We start from the raw sequence: 19,712 nt of genomic DNA on the forward strand, positions 1-19,712 counted from the left end.
AGTATAAAGCATGTTGTCGGTGTAAGATCAGTATTTCTGGCAAAGAGATTGCACGCCGTATAGCAGTTAAAATCACACCGAGTTGCTGCCTCAGCGAGAAATGGCGAATAATCAATCTGTTAGACGACATCTGGATGCTTTTACCCGAGGTCGAATCATTGGGGAGTTGGAGGAAAGCCGCAGTGTAACAAGTGTGGATGCAGAGTTCGGAATTGCTCACAGCATCGTTTCACGACTTTGGAGACAATTTCAAATTACAGGAACAGCTATCCGGGGGTTTAGTAGTGGTCGTCCACGAGGAACCACACCCATAGATGACCGGTATATTGCCTTACAGGCCAGAAGAAACAGGCGGCAGACAGCGGAAAAAATCGCTAGACACACGACACAGGCGACTGGACGACCGATATCGCGTTTTACCGTGGCCAGAAGACTGCACGGTGGTGGTCTGTTTGCACGACGCCCTGTACGGTGTGTACCTCTAACGCCTGCCCATCGGAGAAGGCGTTCTCTGTGGTGCCGGGAACACCGGAATTGGAGAGACAATGAATGGGGACGAGTACTCTTTACAGATGAGAGCAGATTCAGTCTGAGTAGCGATTCTCATTGCATACTCATCTGGAGAGAGCGGGGAAGCCGCAATCATCCCTCGAACATCATTGAAAGTGACAGGTATGGAGGTGGCGGTGTTCTCGTTTGGGGAGGCATCATGCTTGGTAGTCGTACAGACCTTCACATCTTCGACGCAGGTTCAGTCAACTGGACCCGTTATTGTAACGAGATTCTTCTTCCATATGTGCGTCTTTTTAGAGGCGCTATGGGTCCGCAGTTCCTTTTCATGGACGACAATGCACCATGTCATCGCACAGTAGCTGCCGAACAGCTCTTAGAGAGTGAGGATATTGAACGTATGGATTGGCCGGCACGATCTCCGGATCTCAATCCCATCGAGCATGTATGGGATTTTCTAGGCAGACGCTTGGCAGCTCGTACCTTACCACCAGTAACGATTCCGAAGCTTCGATTGGCGCTGCAAGACGAATGGGCAGCAATGCCTCAACAACTCATTGACACCCTCATTCTCAGCATGGGCAGACGCTGTAAAACCTCCCTAGCAGTCAGGGGAGATCATATCCCCTATTAAAGACCGGATGTTTCTTGCTGGACACCCATCACAGGGATGTTTCCGGCCTTCAGTCGCGTTGCGCTCCATGCTACTTTTTCAATAAAGCTTCTTTTTATCCCTCTTGATTTCTCTTTTAGTAAGTGTTGCTTACATTACTCATGTCCTTACGTATTGGGGATCTTACGGTATTAAATGTGTTGATTTGGAAAGCTTTTGTACAAAGTTATATTGAAAAAAACCGTCTCGTCCTTGATTTTTGCACACCAGTGTATATCTGTGCTATAGTTTGGAAACTGGAAAAGTCTTACGCCATGATTTCTGAATGATGTAGGCCGTATGTATGAGCAGGTAGGCTTTGGAGACCCTACAGCACAGACTTTGCCATCTCCAATTATTATGTGCTTGGACTTTATAATGATATTTTCAGACTTTTGGAGTGATAATTGCAATTAAGAATGCACTGAAGAAGTACTGCAGTCTTGGCTGCAGCTACACATAAATGCGCCTATTTGTGAGGTAACCAAGAAGCCAATGCATTGAACAAGGAATATCAATTTAGAAATAAGCATATTTAGACCTATCCTTATCATCAACATGTAGGTGATTGATTAAAAATGTTGAATGCTGGTCTTTCGACTAGATTAAAATCCTCGCAAATGGGCTGGCTGCACAGACGTTTTCCTGGCTTTTCTCATGTGTAACATGAATACGAGCCAGTTTCGCTTAGAAGGTTTTCCATGAAGACATATACTCCCTTAGCTGTAGTCGACTTTATGATAATCAAATAATTCAATTCAGTTCCTGAATTATCTGTGAAAAAATTTATAATTTGCTCTTATTTTTAAGTACCCTCAGGTGTTTTACAAGAACTGAAACAGAAGATCTCGATTTTAGACATGAGAAAACAAACATTAAAAGTAAAATACTAATTTGATAATATATACGAAGGTCGCAGTGTAATTTTTGAGACTCAGCTAAATGATACAAAGATACCAAATCTTTCGCGCAGGAAAATTTCAGGAAAAGTCCGATTTTGTGTCAAAATCAAGTTGAATTTCGTCAATCGGCCCAGTAGAACGGAAGATATAACTGTCCCATTTGTTTTTTTGTGCTGTGTACATTTTATCGCCAGTTATGATTTTAGAAGTAATTTAGTGACCACCATCATTGAGTAATTTTAGGGTTTCTTTATTGATTCTGACATGCTCCTGTTTTTTGTATTCTTAGTTTATTGGGGACTTAACGACAAACTTATTTTTTCATATATAGTGGTTCACGATTAATTTTATGTATAGGTGTGGATCCAGTGTCAATTTCCTTCTGTGTAATTTGGTAGGTGCAACGATTATCAGTAACTGAAATTTTTCATGTGACCGACACATGAAATTTCTCGGGACTAGTAGGACTTCTTGTATGTTCTTCAACCAAGAGAAAATTTCTACTTCTACAAAATTCTGTAAACAATTTGAATATAGTGGCATGAGATGGAGCTCCTTTTCCATCTGCCAGTTATAGATGTTGAAGGTATTCTTTGTGTAGCTTACTTTAAAATCGTAGAAAATCATAGCCCGATAATGCTCTCATGTCATTTGCTGCGGGGAAAAAAAAAGTTTATATCTCCCGTTCTACTAGGCCTATTGACGAAATTCAACTTGCATTTTTTATCTCTCGAAAGCGCAATTAGGATGTGTGTTAGATTTATATATAGCATTGTTATAATATATGTATTTCGACACAAAATCTGACTTTTCTGAAATAACATACCGATTTTTTTCCATATTTCCATTCTACGACTCAAATTACGCCAAACTACCAAGTTTTGTAAAAAAATCACACGAGTAGTTTTTTGAAAAATAGCTCTAAAAATTTTAGCTCCTCAATGTTAATTGAGTGTGGTATATATTTATTAATCTCTCTTTTTTTATTAAATTTATTTGATTCTTCGTTTCACATTTTGAAATTCAGGTTCATCCCAAATAAAAATCACCCATTTTTTATGATTTATTTTAAAAATTCGTATTTTTAAATGATTTTTTTAAAATTTTTCAAAAAAAATTAATTATATTCTATAAAATTTTTACCATCATCTTAAAGTAGACGTATTTCTAAGCATATCTGCAAAAAATTACAGTTTTTTTATTGAAAACTTCCGAAGGTATAGACTTTATATATTGGTGCGTTTTGAAAATTGGCATATTGTTTAAAGCGATAAAATATCAAATGTGGTTTAGACACTTTGCTAAAATTATTTGAAAGTAGGAACGATGTGGTTTTTTGTTCTTCTCTCATGCACAATGTAAAAAGGTAAGAAGGAGGGGCTTTTTCCGCTCCGGCATAATGGAAGAAAAAGTAAAATTGGTTGCCATATATTAAGAAGTTCGCCAAGTGAATTATTCTTGGCGCAAACTGAACAAATTGCGCCAAGATAAATTTTTGAATTTTTCTGTAAATTTTGTGCCAAATTTTACAAAATTTAATATCTAGGAATAATTTGAGTTGTAGAATCGAAATACGGAAAAAATTGGTATGTTATTTCATAAGTCCGATTTTGTGTCAAAATACCTATGTTAGAACAATGCTATATATAAATCTAATATATATCCTAAGTCGCGCTTTCGAGACATGAAAAACGCAATTTGAATTTTGTCAATCGGCCCAGTAGAACGGGAGATACAGACCTGTCCGCCTCTTTTTTTTGCGTTGTGTACCTGTGTATCGAAAAAGAATACCTTCGTTTATAAAAGCATATTGTTCTAAAACCGCTAAACGTACTGAAATAATTCAACTGTTAAGTCTGAAAGTTTTGTTTTACTTTAAAAGGTAGTAATATTTGAATCTGTTTTCACACAACAGACCTCAAAACTGCATTTTGTTACAAGGCTGTTGAATTATGCAATTGCGATGAGTGTTGCCTTTAGTCATCTTGATGTGGTTTATGGACATTTTGCTTGTATATACTCTTCTTGACTGATTCCTGCAAAATATTGGGCCGTTTTCTCCATGTGTGACAGGAATGTGAGCCAGTTGTTATCAAAATGTTTTCCACAAAGGCTCTCCTTCCCTTAAAAAAATAGCCCTGGTACTCTTTGTAATAACTGATTAAAGAGATAAAACAGAAAAAAAATCCTGCAAAATAAGTTATTTGGGAGAAGACTGCATCTTCTGGGGGATGGAGAGCCTGTTCTGTGCTGCAATGCAAGCCTATAGCTTTCCAGCAGCAGTAAAAACATTTGGTTCACCACTTTTGATCTACATTTTCGACTTCTTATTCATGTTTATAGTCCACATTCTTCGAAACTACAGTCAAAATTCTTTAATCCGAACTTGTCGGGACTTCGACGATTCCGGATTATCGGTTTTTCTGGATTATAGATCGTCAATTTAAATCTGGTAAGATGGCATGCAGAAATTATAAAATTCAAAATATGAAACCGTAATTTATGAAATAAAGAGCAATTATGATCTAAAGGCCATCAAAATTTACAAAAAAAAAAAGCTTAATATTTATTTGTTTACTTTATTAAACATTTCTTTCAACGCAAGTATGCGTAAAGCATACATTACGCATAGTCGAAATTAGAAAATTTCAACCAGAAAACTATTTGATGTGTATTCGTGATATTTATAATGACGAGGAATTTGATTTAAATCATATCAAAGACGGAGTACATCGAGATGAAATACTACATTTAGTAAGGAATTATAAGCAGAATAAAATAAAAACATCTACCCTGAATATGAGGATAGTGCTGACAGATCAACTTCCAGTTCATTGCGCGCCGCGATGTCCCCCACCCTCCGCAGAGCAGCGGGAAATTAATAAACAGATTTCGGAATGGTTAGAGAAACAAAGGATATACCTTTATCCATTTTTTTGCAGCAATTCCACTTTTTGTTTGATGGACATCGAAACATGCCTTCGCTTTGTAGATCCTTTGGCAGCTCCAGAATCGGAAATTCTTTTTGACATAATCGAAAGTTCAAGCTTACTTTTATGAAATTGCTCTAACAGTCTGCAAAAAATAATAAGCCGGATCCAATTAGAAGGTTAAGGAACGATGCAATCTGCAACATTAACTTAAATAGGTAATTTTAGCTTAGCTTATACCGTCCGTTATACATTAAACACGCATGCATAAACGTATTACGCGTTTACGCATGCGTAGAATGTTTGTAGTTTTGAGGTCCGGATTATAGATCATTCCGGATTATGGACGTCCGGATTAAAGACTTTTGACTGTATATTATTTTGCCAAACTTTCATACTTGATCCATTTCTAAGTGTGTAACAGCTTTGTAGAAATACATTTTTAAAAGCTTGCATTTGTTTTTGATGACCCTTTATGTATCAGAATATGGAGCTAAGATAATTGAATAGGACATTTTTGTAACTGGAAGAAAATATATTCAGCAAATGATTTTACTTTCTAAAAAGGCTATTTTTTAGAAAATGTCTTCAAATATGGAATAATTATCACAAGCTGAACTAAAACCAAACTCTTTTCTTAAAAGGAAAGAAAATTCTGATTAACATGTTGACTGCCATGCGCTTTTTATGTCATTTGCATATGGAGCCAGTGTGAATTTTTCATTATGTAATGTATATTATGTTGAAATGTAATTGTGTTTAATGCATTTTTCATGGTGGTTGTCGCCCACCAGCGGCTGAGCGGTGAAGACCCTGAACACTGGTAGTTTGGTCCGAGGTTCGAATCCTGCGAATGGGCGGTTTCATGGTTTTCCCCATGTGTAACTTGTATACTAGCCAGTTTCCCTTAGAAAGTCCTCCACGAAGCCATCCCTTCCTTTAGGCAGATAGCCCTTGTGTGCTTTGCCATAATTGAATAATCCCAATCCCATGGTGATTGTCAATGGTGACCCTTGAGGCACTGTAGGCTATTTTTGTGATTTATTACTTTCCAAAACATTATAGTTACTATGGTACTAGCTAAAAATTTACCAATATCAATATTTACTGTAATTGTGTGTTTTTACTATTGGTCGCCTCACTGGTGACCCCCACAGCACTGTTGCCAAGTTGAGTGCATGCCACCGGTGATCCGCATGGCAGGCATTGTTTAAATAGATGCTTTAAAAGTGTCCAGTTAAATGCTAAAATAAAAGTTCAAGTTTATTGTGATCATGACACCTTTTTATTAATAATTAAATGATCAAATTAAGTAACAGGATTATAACTGAATATTAAAGATATTTTGTACAGTCATTCATTATATTTTGCCAGCTTATTTCTACTATATTAGTTTTGCATTGACTTAATGCCACATCATGACTACCGTCCCTGTGCCTTATGCAAGAATTTACTTTTAGGTCAAGTTATTAAATTTGGGAAAATAATTAAACAAATATATTAAAATAAATTTTTCATATGATTTTTTTGAATTGCACATTTCTGACATTCTGAAATAAATGTCAAAATTAAAAAAATTCATCATAATTAACATAAATTCAAAAATTATGTCATCTTAGTTAACATTTGTAATGATATTATATTCTATTGAAATAATAGAAATATTGGATAATCATTCTTGTATGATAGTTGATCTTAAAACAATTTTTTTATTAATTTCAACACGCTAAAACTTTTCTTGCAAAAGAAAACAGGAAGAAGAAATATTCGAAAAGCAACATTGATATTTGGGAAAAAGTGAATTAAACCTTAATCATTATGAGCATGTTGAATATTAAGAAGAGGTGCAATTTCTATATTTTGCATAAGAATTGTGAATTTAAGACATTCAGTTTGACGTGTGAATTTGTACTTTTTTTAAAACTTTACTATATTTAATAGCAAGATCGGCAGTGAATATTTTTAAATTGGCGGCACTCATGTATTGTAAAGATGAACTGTAGAGAAAGCAAAGTCTGAGTTTATTGTTGCAGAACATTTTTAATTTTTTAATTATGGTATTTTTCTTGCAATCTTTATTTTATATATTGTGTATGGCTATGCTGAACATGAACTTAGAGTTTATACCTAAACATAAGTTTAATTTGTTATAAGGCATGTTAGATTATTTTGCATTTTATTATTTATTCCGGAAATTTGATATAATACATAATTTGATTTATAGGTTCAAGAAGTGAAAAATACTCCAGCTGGATACTTAAAGTGAGTTTTATTATATATTATCTAAGAATATAAATTTTGTTTTTGAATTTCTGAAATTTAAAGCATATTTTATTTGTAGTATGCTTCACATTGTTTTCAAAATTTTCCTGCTGAATGTTTTAAGTTCAAAATGTTAAAAACATAATTCTTTTTTCTATTGCATTAAAATATCAATTAATTTGTGACTTAAATGTGCATTCGTTTGGGAGTCAAAAGCACCATGAAGAAAGTGACTCTTTTTATTGAAATTAAATGTGTGCAAAGCTCATACAGAGATAGTGAACTGAGTAAATATTCAAGGCAATGGGACCCATCAATGCCTATTGCACATTAAATGTTGAAATCAGTAGCTGGTAAAACTCCCCTGGCAGCGATGCATGTTGTAAACATTGAGGTAAGGAGTGGTAAATTTACATAGTGATAATCTTAATAATAAATGATAAAGTGATAATCTCATCCTGCATTATATTCTGCCAGCTATTTCTCTATTTTTGCTCCAGATCTGTGACATTTTGAAGGTGCTGGGGGGCCTTCCATATCTCATACATATTCAATTAGCAAAAGATCTGGTGCTGTATTGCTGAAAACAGTACCTAGTGCTGTATTGCTGAAAAAAAAAAACATAATATTGAACATCAGTGTCAGACAGTTCATGCCTGAAAGACATAATCACTTTACTTTCAGTAAATGTAAGGCGAGAAAAATGAAAGTTGACATATTCTGTAAAGCAGGTTTAATGAGCTTTTAACTTTTTACAGATCGGTAATTTTTGGAGTACTTGCAAGCAAGTTGTAGCTTTTATAAAGTTCATGTTGTACAGCTTCCAAAAATTTTTATGAAAAATTATTCGTATTCTTTATTATTTATCAGAAAATGTATGATTTATAACGTGTAGTTAATTTAGCCTTTTGAAACTTTTTTTTAATATATTTTCAGGTCACCTGTGACTACCACTGCCACTGTTAATAATAGTTCTACTGTTGCTCCTAATAATAGTACCAACATGGAAGTGCCGCCTGCTGTGCCTGCAGAGTCCTCTAGTTCAGAAAGTGGAGATAGTGATTCAGATGATAGTAGTTCAGAGTCAAATGATTCAGATTCGAGTGCTTCAAGCGAATCGGATGACTCTGATACACCATGTAACAATGTATGTATTTTTCCTGCTTATTATTTTTTAAATTTTGGAATTTAAAAATTTTCAGTTTATAATGTTCTTATATATATATATATATATATATCTTTTATGCTTAGTGTTTTTTTTTTTTTTTTTTGTGCTTTCAGAAATTTAGACTATTGAAAATTTTTTTGTTCATGATATTGTATTAAAGGTTAAAAAACTCATGTTGATTTCAAAGTTATGAATGACTTCTAGCTTCTCTTAAATTCTTCAGGTTTAGAATTTTTTTGTATGGATGTCTACATAATATTTATATAATAAATTACATGGAGAAGATTAAGATTACTAGTCTGCAGTTATATTGCCTGACCTGAAAACTTTTGTCTTCTTAACTTGTCTGTTTGCAATGAGAGATTATAAACGCATCTCTATATTTGTAATAAAATTTTAAAAAATAAATTTTGGTCAGTCATTATCTATAGACACATTTGCAACAATGGTACCAGTTATTCTTTCCAGAAACCATTTCAGGTTGATTAGAATAGGAAAATTGTATATTAACCAGGGCTAAAGAAAAAGAAGAGTTGGGTCATCCCATTGAGGGTAACGATGCTGACACAAACCCTCTTTAAGAGCATACTGGATGTCATGTGATGTCACCGGGTTCGTCACCTCACCTACTGACATTTTTTTAGACCACACAGAAGACATTTTTTTAGCAAACTGAGAGAAAATAGCATTTAAAAATTATTGCTCAGTAAATAAATAAATAAAAATTTTAACATCTGAAAGCTTTCAGATTTTATATTACTCCCAAAGGGGTGCCTTTTTTTTTTTTTTTTTTTTCATTTACACATACGTACAAGTTTCAGGTGCATTTCGGCTAACAATATTTAAAACCAGCATATCTTTAGTATATCCGATAAACAATCTCATGCGCTGGAGATAAAAATATTTTATTTCATACAGTGTGTTGCCACTACTCGCTTTGAAGTCATTCAATTTCTTCATTGAAAATTTGTAAAATCTTAAAAAATATGAAATAGATAATAAAACAAATTCAAAATTATTCAACGAACTTCAGGCTTCCAGGTGACCAAGTTCTTGTGGAGGACTACATTATTCAAAATTTGATGTGTCTAGGTACTGTCATTTTTTCACAGTGTGAGAAACATAGATACATAGATTCTTCATTATTTAATTTCTTTAAATATAATATAGGATGATAATATTTGGGGGCAACAATTTGAAAAGAGATAAGGCATTTAAAAAAATTTGATGCAAAATGCCGGTTTTGAGACAAATAGCCCTTCTGTGCTAACGCCTCTTTAGAATAAAAAAAATTAAAAGGAAAGGGAAAGCTAATATGAGAAAAATGGAATGAGTGAAACTCTGCATAAAAATAAATTATCATCAGAATATGTACTTTTTATATATAAGAATATATTTAAACATGCATAATTTAGCATAATAATGCTGATAATCCATGATAATGAATAAAGATGTTGCATAATAATAATGTACAGAAAATCTGATTGACCCGTTCGAAGTACTAATTGAAACATAAAAGTAAAAAAAGCGAAATTTGTTTTGGTTTAATATATTGTGAAAGTTATTATTAGCTTTAATTATTTTTTAATCAAGTAGATAAAAAAGGCCTTTCTACCATATACTCTGAAAATGTGCTTGCATATTTTTATTTAATTTTCCCATTATGGGATATTTTGTGACTAACATCAAAAGCATTATTTGTGCAAACATTTATGGTTTAACATAAAAGGAAGTCTTCATAAATTCATTTATGAATATTTATTGTTAATGGGGTTACTATTTACATATATTTAAAAAGTTATTGTGAAGAAAATGAATCACTAGCTCAGATATAAATATATGCAATTTCATGACCTAAAAATCTTGACTTATATTATCTACTACAGTACAAAATCTGTAATCCAGACATCCATTATCCGGAAAGATCTATAATCCGGACCTCAAAGCCACAAACTACTTTTTTTGTATGCTTTACGCATGCGCGTTTAGCACAAAAAACGAAGAAACTTATACAACTTACATTGAAAGAAATGTTTAATAAAGTAAACAAATAAATGTTAAGCTTTTTTTTTTGTAAATTTTGATACCTTTTAGATCATAATTGCTCTTTATTTCATAAATTATAGTTTCATAATTTTAATTGTATAATTTATGCATACCATCTTACCAGATTTAAATTGATGATCTATAATCCAGAAAAACCCTTAATCCGGAATCACCAAAGTCCCGATGAGTCCGGATTACGGACTTTGTACTGTATATGATTCTTCAAAGCTTTTTGATTTTCAGTTAAATACTTAATGAAACTTAAGGCTGAATATCACACTCAAAGCAAAAGAATAGCAAGCGAATTCAGCTACGTCACCAGTCTCTACTTCCGGCTTCAGGTGCTAGAAGCCAAAGAACCAGCCCTTTAGCCCTGATATTAACAGCATTTACATGTTTATTCTATAGTCTTAGTTATACACAGCCATGCATTTGTTGGTTGGAGCATATATATAGTAGGACTATACTAAAATCACAATTTTTAATCATTTTGTGTCCACGAACTGAAAATTAAAAAAAAGTAGAAGTGCATATTCATCGATGATCTTTAAAAATATTTCATATCATGAACATTTATAGATTGGTAAAAGAGTGTGTCATTGTTGATTGTTTCAATAGTAAATTACCAGTCTTCTATTGCATGTATTTTCCATACATTACTTGTTTGTATAATGTATTGGTAACAGTTTTATAATGAATAGTTAATGATGCAAAGTGTTGAATTTTTCTTCCTCTCTTTTTCATATTTACTCTGACTCTATTATATGTATTGTTTGAAATTCTGCTCACCATTAAATTTTAAAATAACTTATTATTTGATTTTTCAGAACATCAGTTTTTATTTTTAAAATATTAAAGAAATAACTTAAAACTGATAATTTTTAAACTTGTTACAGCTGACTATTTTGTTGTATTTATTTCAAAGCTAATTAATATCTCATAAATATTGTATAGGATTTAGTTCTAATACTTTATGCTATGACTTTTCATTTAAGTAATAATTTCTTTTATATATTTTATGGGGAATAATCTTAATAAAATATATTTAATATTATTTTAATGTGTCAAGTTTAACAGCACTTAAAACATAGTTAGATGCTCACAAAAATATTTATAATACTTTTTTATTTATGATATGAACATAAATAAGAGGATGAGTTAGCTTTTTATTGCATGCAACAAAATTTGGGAACAAAATTCACTGGTATGTCTTGTTTGAGGAAACAGTGATGATTGTTTTAATTTGTGTATATATTTTTCACCGTTTTATCACATAAGTTAAAAGCTAATGTATGTCCCCCCCCCCAGTATGGGCCCTTTACTCCAGTTGTAAACTATTTTATCTTATTTTAAAACTTAAGTTTAATGAGTTAGTGTGATTTTTTGAGCTAATGTAATACAGTCAAAAGTCTTTAATCCGGACTCGTCGGGACTTCGGCGATTCCGGATTATCGGTTTTTCCGGATTATAGATCATCAGTTTAAATCTGGTAAGATGGCATGCAGAAGTTATAAAATTAAAATATGATACCGTAATTTATGAAATAAATAGCAATTATGATCTAAAGGGTATCAAAATTTACAAAAAAAAAAAGCTTAATATTTGTTTACTTTATTAAACATTTCTTTCAACGTGCGCATGCGTAAAGCATACATTACCCTTAGTCGAAATTAGAAAATTGCAACCAGAAGAAAATTATTTGATGTGTATTCTTGATATTTATAATGACGAGGAAATTGATTTAAATTATGTTGGAGTACATCGAGATGAAACACTACATTTAGTGAGGAATTATAAGCCAAATAAAATAAAAAAACATCTGTCCTGAAGATGAGGATAGTGCTGACAGATAACTTCCAGTTCATTGTGCGCCACCACGTCCGCCCCCCCCCCCCCGCGCAGAGCAGCGTAAAATTGATAAACAGATTTCGGAATGGTTACAGAAACAAATCACCCCTCTGTCACTTTCTTCATGCCTTTATACAATTTTTGCAGCAATTCCACTTTTTGTTTAATGGACGTCAAAACATGCTTTTGCTTTGTAGATCCTTTGGCAGCTCCAGAATTGGAAACTCTTTTTGACATAATCGAAAGTCCAAGCTTACTTTTTATGAAATTGCTCTAACAGTCTGCAAAAAATAAGCCGAATCCAATTCGAAGATTAAGGAACAACGCAATCTGCAACATTAACTGAAATAGATAATTAGATAATTTTAGCTTAGCTTATACCGTTCGTTATACATTAAATGTGCATGTGTAAACGTATTATGCGCATGTGTAAAGGTATTATGCGTTTATACATGCGCAGAAAGTTTGTAGTTTTGAGGTCTGGATTAAAGACTTTTGACTGTATAATATTTAGAAGAGAATGCATTCCTCTAATTTTTCATTCAAGCCAGCTTTTGCAGGGAAACTTTTAATGAGTAGTTTATAGAATTTTAATTTTATTTATGAACTTGTGGATGTATATTTCCTTTATATTTCTTGCTTATATTAAACCAAATTTTTTTAATAGGCCCCTCTTCAAATGTGGGGCTTGTCCAATTTCTTTGGTGAAACCCGGAGAAACCAAACCCCAGCCGTCTTTACACCATGCAATGCCAAAACTAACAGTGATACTGCCATAAAAGAACCACCCTTGCTTCCTCCCACTGAAGAGAAAGAATCCTTTAGCTTAGTTGATGACGAATCTGTGGCTGGAATTCTTCGTGGGTACAATGATGATCTCAAGGATTACTTAGCTGGGTGAGTAAGAAAATCATTATCAAGATTCCTTATTTTATAAGTGTACTAAGTTAGTTTACTTCATTCTAATTATTATTTTTATTTATTTTTTTATAGTAGTATGCCAAATCCTATATCTGACCTTTTAGAGCTTGATACTCCAGGGAATATAAAAAGTGATATAATAAGTCCTATACCTTCTCCAGTGCATACTGCACCACCAGCACCTCCAGCACCTTCAGCACCGCCAGTTGTTCGAGGACCACGTACTCCTCCTACCCCATCATATTCTACAAAAGAAGATGCATCTGAGGTAAATGGGGTTGAAATCCAATCTGAAAATAATCAAGAAGAAAAAGCCTCTATTGATGTGATGCAGCCAGTTTCCCAAACCTCTCAACAACAGGTGGAGGCTGTTCAAGGAAGATCTGATGTGAAAGATGATAAAGGAAAGGGACAAGGTGATAAATGTAGGAAACAACAACGTGTTGCTAAAAGCAAAGTTGAAGTGTGCAGTCCTAAAATCCAGTCATCTCCTTTAGTTCATTTGGATAGTACTGAACCGTGTGCCTCAAAAGAACTCCCTGATTCCTCCTCTAACAAAGAAAAGGAAGGTGTACCAGGAAATAATCTGACACCTTCTAGTTCTATACCTTCTAGTTCTATACCTTCAGAAATTTCTGAATCATCCCATGAAAATTTTACTATGAAAACTCCACAAAAACCCTCTGCATCATCATCATCTTCTTCTGGAAGAAAAAGTAAAACTGTCAGTGCTGAAAATAATAGTGGAAATGGTCTAAAAGCAGTTCCTTCTACAAAATCATCAGCTGCCCCAAAATTTAAGCATCCTACTAGAGCATGTAGAATATCAAATGAAAGTAAACAAAATAAGCCAAAAGTTACTGTTACTGGCACTAAAATAGATCAGAATGAAGAAACTAAACGTCGTTCAAAACTGGAACTGAAGGACAGCATGTGTAATTCTGAGAAAAGTAAAGAAAAAACAGCTGTCATTAAAAATGCATCAAAAAATTCTTCAAAAGTGAAAAGTAAAGTTCCAAAGCCACCTACAAAGCAGCCACCTGCAAAGCAGCCACCTGCAAAGCAGCCACCTGCAAAGCAGCCACCTGCAAAGCAGCCACCTGCAAAGCAGCCACCTACAAAGCAGCCACCTATAAAGCAGCCACCTATAAAGCAGCCACCTACAAAGCAGCCACCACCTGAAGTCAAGAAAACTGAAGCCAAAAAGAAAAAGAAAAAATTTGCCATCGAAAATTTCTTGCAGAGTCCTTCATTTAGTCAGAATGAAAGTGAAAGAGTTTCTAATGTACCACCTGTCTTTTCTCCTAGTCCAGAAAGATCACCTATTCCCGAGTATAAACAGACTGTAACCCAGCCATTAAAGCGACCTGCACCGACTCCTTCTAGAGCTTCTAAAAGCCCTGGTAGGTCCAGTTCAAAAAATGTTGAAAAAGTTAAAAATGTGGAAAAGCTTCGTCGTTCGGTACGATGTAGTGAAAGAGCATCAACTATTGCTCAGGCTGAGTCTTCCTCTGCTCCTCGTCAGAAAACCAAGCCTAACCGCAAAATTTCTAAAAATGCAATGAAGGTAAAAGATAAAATTGCAAATCTTCCAATCCGTATGGAGCCGCCTCCACAAATTATATCTCCCATTCCACAAGACTCTCCTATTCCTAGTGTATCAGAATGTGCCATTCCAATGAAAATTATGGTCAGCATTCCTTTAGAGAAACTTTCTAGGCTTCCATCTGTTTTGAAAGCTCAAGAAGCAGAAAACAAGCAGGCTTCTAAAGCTCGATCTTCTCTGCGTTCCGCAGTTGATGAAGCAAAGAAGGAAAATTTACCACAAGAAAAGGCATCAAAAAGTATTCAGAACAAAACTATTCAGTCAAAAGATTACAAAGATAAACCCAGGACAGTTCCCCCTTTAAAAAATAATCGTAATAACAGCAAGAATATTTCAGTAAATAAAAAAGAAAAGAATTCTAAACCTGTCAGTGAACCTTTATCAGCATCCAAGTCTAATCCTGCTTCCAGTGTAACCAGTAAAAACAGTATTAAAGTTACTTCTGACAAAACAATTTGTGATGATTCTGAAAATAAACTACCCAAGAAGAGGAAGAGTGAAAATGAGGAGAATAAGTTTTCAAGAAAAAAGCCCAAAATATCTTCCCGGGTCACTGAAGAGAGGAAGCTGAAGGAGTGAGTATATATTTTTCATTTATTTTCCCCCTATTTTCTTTTGACATGTTTGCTTTCAGTGTTTAAGAGGTAAACTGGAAAGAATTCACATAAATAAACATAAACTACTATTTCCAAATAATGCAATGATGCAAATCCTTTAACTTTATAGTCAATTTTAATTTATTTAATTAAAAAAATAACTTGGAATATAGTTTACTAAATCTATTTTCAAATATTAAGCTGTAAAGATTTAACAGCAATAGCTTATACTAAGTAAATTACATGGAAAATGGCAAGAATGTAACTTTCTTATAACAAGAAAACTATTTTATTTACAGAAACTTTATTTAAGAAATTATTATTTATAACTTTATTTAAGAAAGCAACTTTATTTACATTTGCAGGTACAAAATTAGTTTGTTTACATATTGCTCATTTGAGAGGTGAGCACTGTTGCCAATCTGCACTAGGTAAATACTGGCTAGAATGGTGTGGCTTACTAATAACTAACATTCTCCCACCTCAAGTTATTTCAAAGAAATAAACATCAATTTTAATGTTAAAAAAGTCTATTTCTGGGGGGGGGGGTTAAACTTAAAATATAAAAGTCATATTTAATGTATCTTAACACGTTGAGCGTGGCGTCGAATTTGCTGTCTTTTCCATTCAGCTGGCAGCGAGCTAAGCCGTATTTTTGTTTAGAATGTTTCAATACATTTCATTAAAACAAAATTTGATCACATTTCATTGAGACTATATTTATTTTTTAACTTTAATACTGTCGGTCTTGTGGACCGACGGCAGCCAGACAAAAATTCGCCGCTGGTCACACTGAAAGTTCACTGCTGGTCCCGATGAACCGGCACTGCACTCAACATTTTAAGTATGAGTTCTATACATTAGTATGATTTTTTGCTAATAATAAATATATAAGTTCAATCTCTTAAAAGTTTTACTATTACAACCACATGCAGATTATTTTTGAAAGGTCTCACCAAGTTATATTATGTCCTCTGTGGTCTTTTAATTTTCATTACTTTTGAACTTTAATTAATTTTTTATTGATTCGGCAATATATTGATGTGCAACAATTTCCAATGGACAAATTCATTGACTTTGTCATAACATTATGTCCAATGCCATTTTGACATGCACAATTTTAACTTTACCAGTATGCCTTGCAATGAGCTCTATTACTCTTACTATTGACCTAAGTATAGACCTAAGTATTCATCCTGAGGTCTTTGTTGTAGCTACTCTTTCAATCTTAATCTTGCTCAAATGTTTATTGAGGTCTTGAGCGTTTACTAAGCTTAGATCAAAGTACTCCCACATCTTCACTATCATTCAGGATCCTATTAGGAGTCGAGGAAACTAGATTACTTGGATCATTGAAAATCTAAGTTAAAGGTTGAGTGCTGATGATATCTTCACAGTCACAAAAATTTTTTTGCAATTGAGACTCCAGCAGAGTTTTCCCATGAACTTAGCACCTATCATTTTTCTTCCACCATTGGGAATTTAGCCACTGTTCCACATCTTATGAATATTGTGGCAGCATACTGTAGTTGACTGGTATCACAGAAAGAACAGAAACTTAATTTAACCTCATTGCTGTCACTAAATCATGGGTATCTTTAGATTAATGTGGTTAATTTTTTACATTATTATTTACTTCAGCTTCTCAAGTCTCCTTTGTCTTCCACATAGACTGCAATAGAAATTTAGAACAAAACATAACGGGGCATGCAGATCCTATGGGATCAAAAACTTGATTAAGGGCCGACAAGATTTTTCTTTTAGTTACCATTTCATATTCTCTAAAAGCTAAACCTTCTGGACTAATCTCTAGGTTTTCATTTTTTTCTGTCCTATAATAATTTTAAATTGTTTTATTTGTTAGCTTCAAGTAGACAAGTGCCTACTGCTGTGTTCCCAACCTTTCAAATCAAATTCAGCTTCTTTCATAGTTTCAGTTCATTCTGTTATAAACAGCGCCGCCACAAGGTTATCCGTCGCCAGCCTGCAAAATAGCTGAAGTCGCCCCCCCCTTTTTTTCTAAATTTTTGTATAGGAGAAGGAAGTTTTGAAGAAAGCATTTGTTGAAATTGATTTTAACAATTTATTGAGAATAATTTATTTTTCTGCATTTCATATTTACAAATTTTTCTATAATTTCTTTTGCATCTAGTTCTTGACAGATTTCATTTTCAATGGCAATCAAAGCTAAATTTATGAGTCTTTCCTGCGATATACTTGGACGTAAATATGTCTTGACCAATTTTAATATGGAGAATGATCTTTCGCTACTAGCAAAACTAACAGGAATGCTAAGTAGTATTCTCAGTACGATCTTCAAGTTCACAAATTATTTGACACAATTAAGTTCAAAATATCGAATGGGTCATTCATACCGGCTGTAAAAATGTCTTTTGAAGCTACTATTTCATCATAGATTTCTTCTGCGTTAATATCTTTATTGTCACCACACTGTAACAATTTTTCTAATTTATCACATTTTATTTTCAAATTTGCGTTATCGATTTCTGAGAAATTACCCAGGAAACTAAAATTATCGCAGTGATTTTTCATTGCATCAAATCTTTCGCTTAATGATGTCCAAGCAGTATCCAAAATTCTAAAAAAGACATTGGCCCTAAACTTCTCTTCTGGAAATTGAGGGGATTCATCAGCATGTTCGTAATCGAAGTGACATTTCTTTTTCCTTCTTCGGACTTCTTCAACAGTTTTAAATTGTGGCTCGCCATCCACTTCTTCACTAAGTTCTTTGGCTTTCTCAAGAATACTTTTGTAATTGATATCACTTCTATATTCTTCAATGAATGTTTTTAAATTACTTATTGCCTTTAAGGCTAGTGTAACACTCAAACCCTTTGCTTGCAATTGTTTGCTGACAGGATTAATTCTGTTAAGCAAATCGTGCCAAACTATCAAGGAACAAATAAATTTATAATCTTTGATTTTGGTACACAGACTTCGTGCTTCATGTTTCACTTCGTTTGAAAAGCATTCATCTTCGGATATTTCAAAGAGAGCATCATAGATTTCTTCTAGTTGATATCTTAAAGGTCGAATAGCTTCAATTTTGCTTTCCCATCGAGTGTTTGAGAGGGGTTTTAAGGTTAAACGGGAAATGTTTTTTAAAAGAACTGCCCATCGCTTAGGAGAAGGAAAATAAATTGTATAATTCTTGAATTGTCGAAAAAAAACTAACTGTATCTGCATTCACTTTTGATGCATCGTTAATCATTAAATTTAAGCTATGAGCGGCACAAGGAACATAAAACGCACGAGGATTTATTTTTAAGATGTTATTTTGAAGACCATTTTTCTTTCCTTTCATATTTGCGCCGTTGTCATATCCCTTGCCTCTCATATCATCAAGGGGAATGTTCCACATTTTCAACATTTCCATTACTGTCTCACATAGCCCGTTACCTGTAGAATCATCAACTTTAATAAAGCCTAAAAAATGTTCCTTGATTTCTCCCACTCTATCACTTCAGAGGACAAAACGTATGACGGCACTCATCTGTTCATTTTTGCTAATATTGGGAGTACACTTTAAAATTATAGAATAATACTTGGCTTTTCGAAGACATAGTAAGATTTTCTCTCTTATACTACTGCCAATAATTTGCAGCATTTCATTTTGACTATCTTTGTCAAATGAACAAATGATAATGAACTTTGCTGTTGCTACCTTTAGGTCATAATACTCTTTCTATGTGAAATTCCATAACAGGGTCGAATTTTGCAAACAATTCCACTAATTTTAAGAAATTTCCATTGTCTTTTTGGTACAGCACATCAGATTAGCCTCGAAAGGCTAAATTCTGGCTGCCAAGAAATTTTGTGATCTCAGTCAGTCTCCCTAAGACATTTGACCAATTTTTTTCCCTTCCTTTTCATACATCTCTTGTGTTTGGGAATCAATTGTTTTATTTTTCAAATTTTTCTCAAGCTCTTTCCATTTTAAGAAATTTTTCATATGTGCTCTACTAATCTCATACCTATGCAAGGCTTTAGATATATTTAGCCAATCATTATAGCCTTTTACGAGGCTACTACTGTCAGCCGATGCAAATATCTTGCAACAGAAGCAAAAAACAGAATTTGTACTTATAGAATATAATAGCCATATACGGGGAACTACTTTTCCGTTTTCCATTTTTCTGTTATAATATGTATCACTAAATTTACGTCCATTATTACTTTTCGGATACATTAAACCTTTCCTTTGAATAGGCCCCATTTCAGACAAAGTCATTCTCACTTTGTTGCTAAGA

The 19,712-nt window shown here is 33.5% G+C and overlaps 1 protein-coding gene across 5 annotated transcripts in view; it reads left to right on the top strand.

Annotated features, from left to right (window-relative positions):
* The window catches only part of LOC118198679 (uncharacterized), a 358,828-nt gene that overhangs the window by 300,860 nt on the left and 38,256 nt on the right, over positions 1–19,712 (top strand). For 4 of the 5 annotated variants that reach the window (XM_035370443.2, XM_035370419.2, XM_035370449.2 and 1 more), the window contains 4 exons: positions 7,219–7,256; positions 8,193–8,403; positions 12,986–13,215; positions 13,312–15,420. In XM_035370443.2, coding sequence (XP_035226334.2) covers positions 7,219–7,256; positions 8,193–8,403; positions 12,986–13,215; positions 13,312–15,420 — 2,588 coding nt within the window. The remainder of the gene's footprint in view (positions 1–7,218; positions 7,257–8,192; positions 8,404–12,985; positions 13,216–13,311; positions 15,421–19,712) is intronic. The other variant, XM_035370428.2, reaches the window with a different exon arrangement.

The sequence above is a fragment of the Stegodyphus dumicola genome, chromosome X1 (assembly GCF_044657685.1).
Source record: "Stegodyphus dumicola isolate Sdum_Otavi_A_Nest chromosome X1, ASM4465768v1".
Taxonomy (NCBI): Eukaryota; Metazoa; Arthropoda; class Arachnida; order Araneae; family Eresidae; genus Stegodyphus; species Stegodyphus dumicola.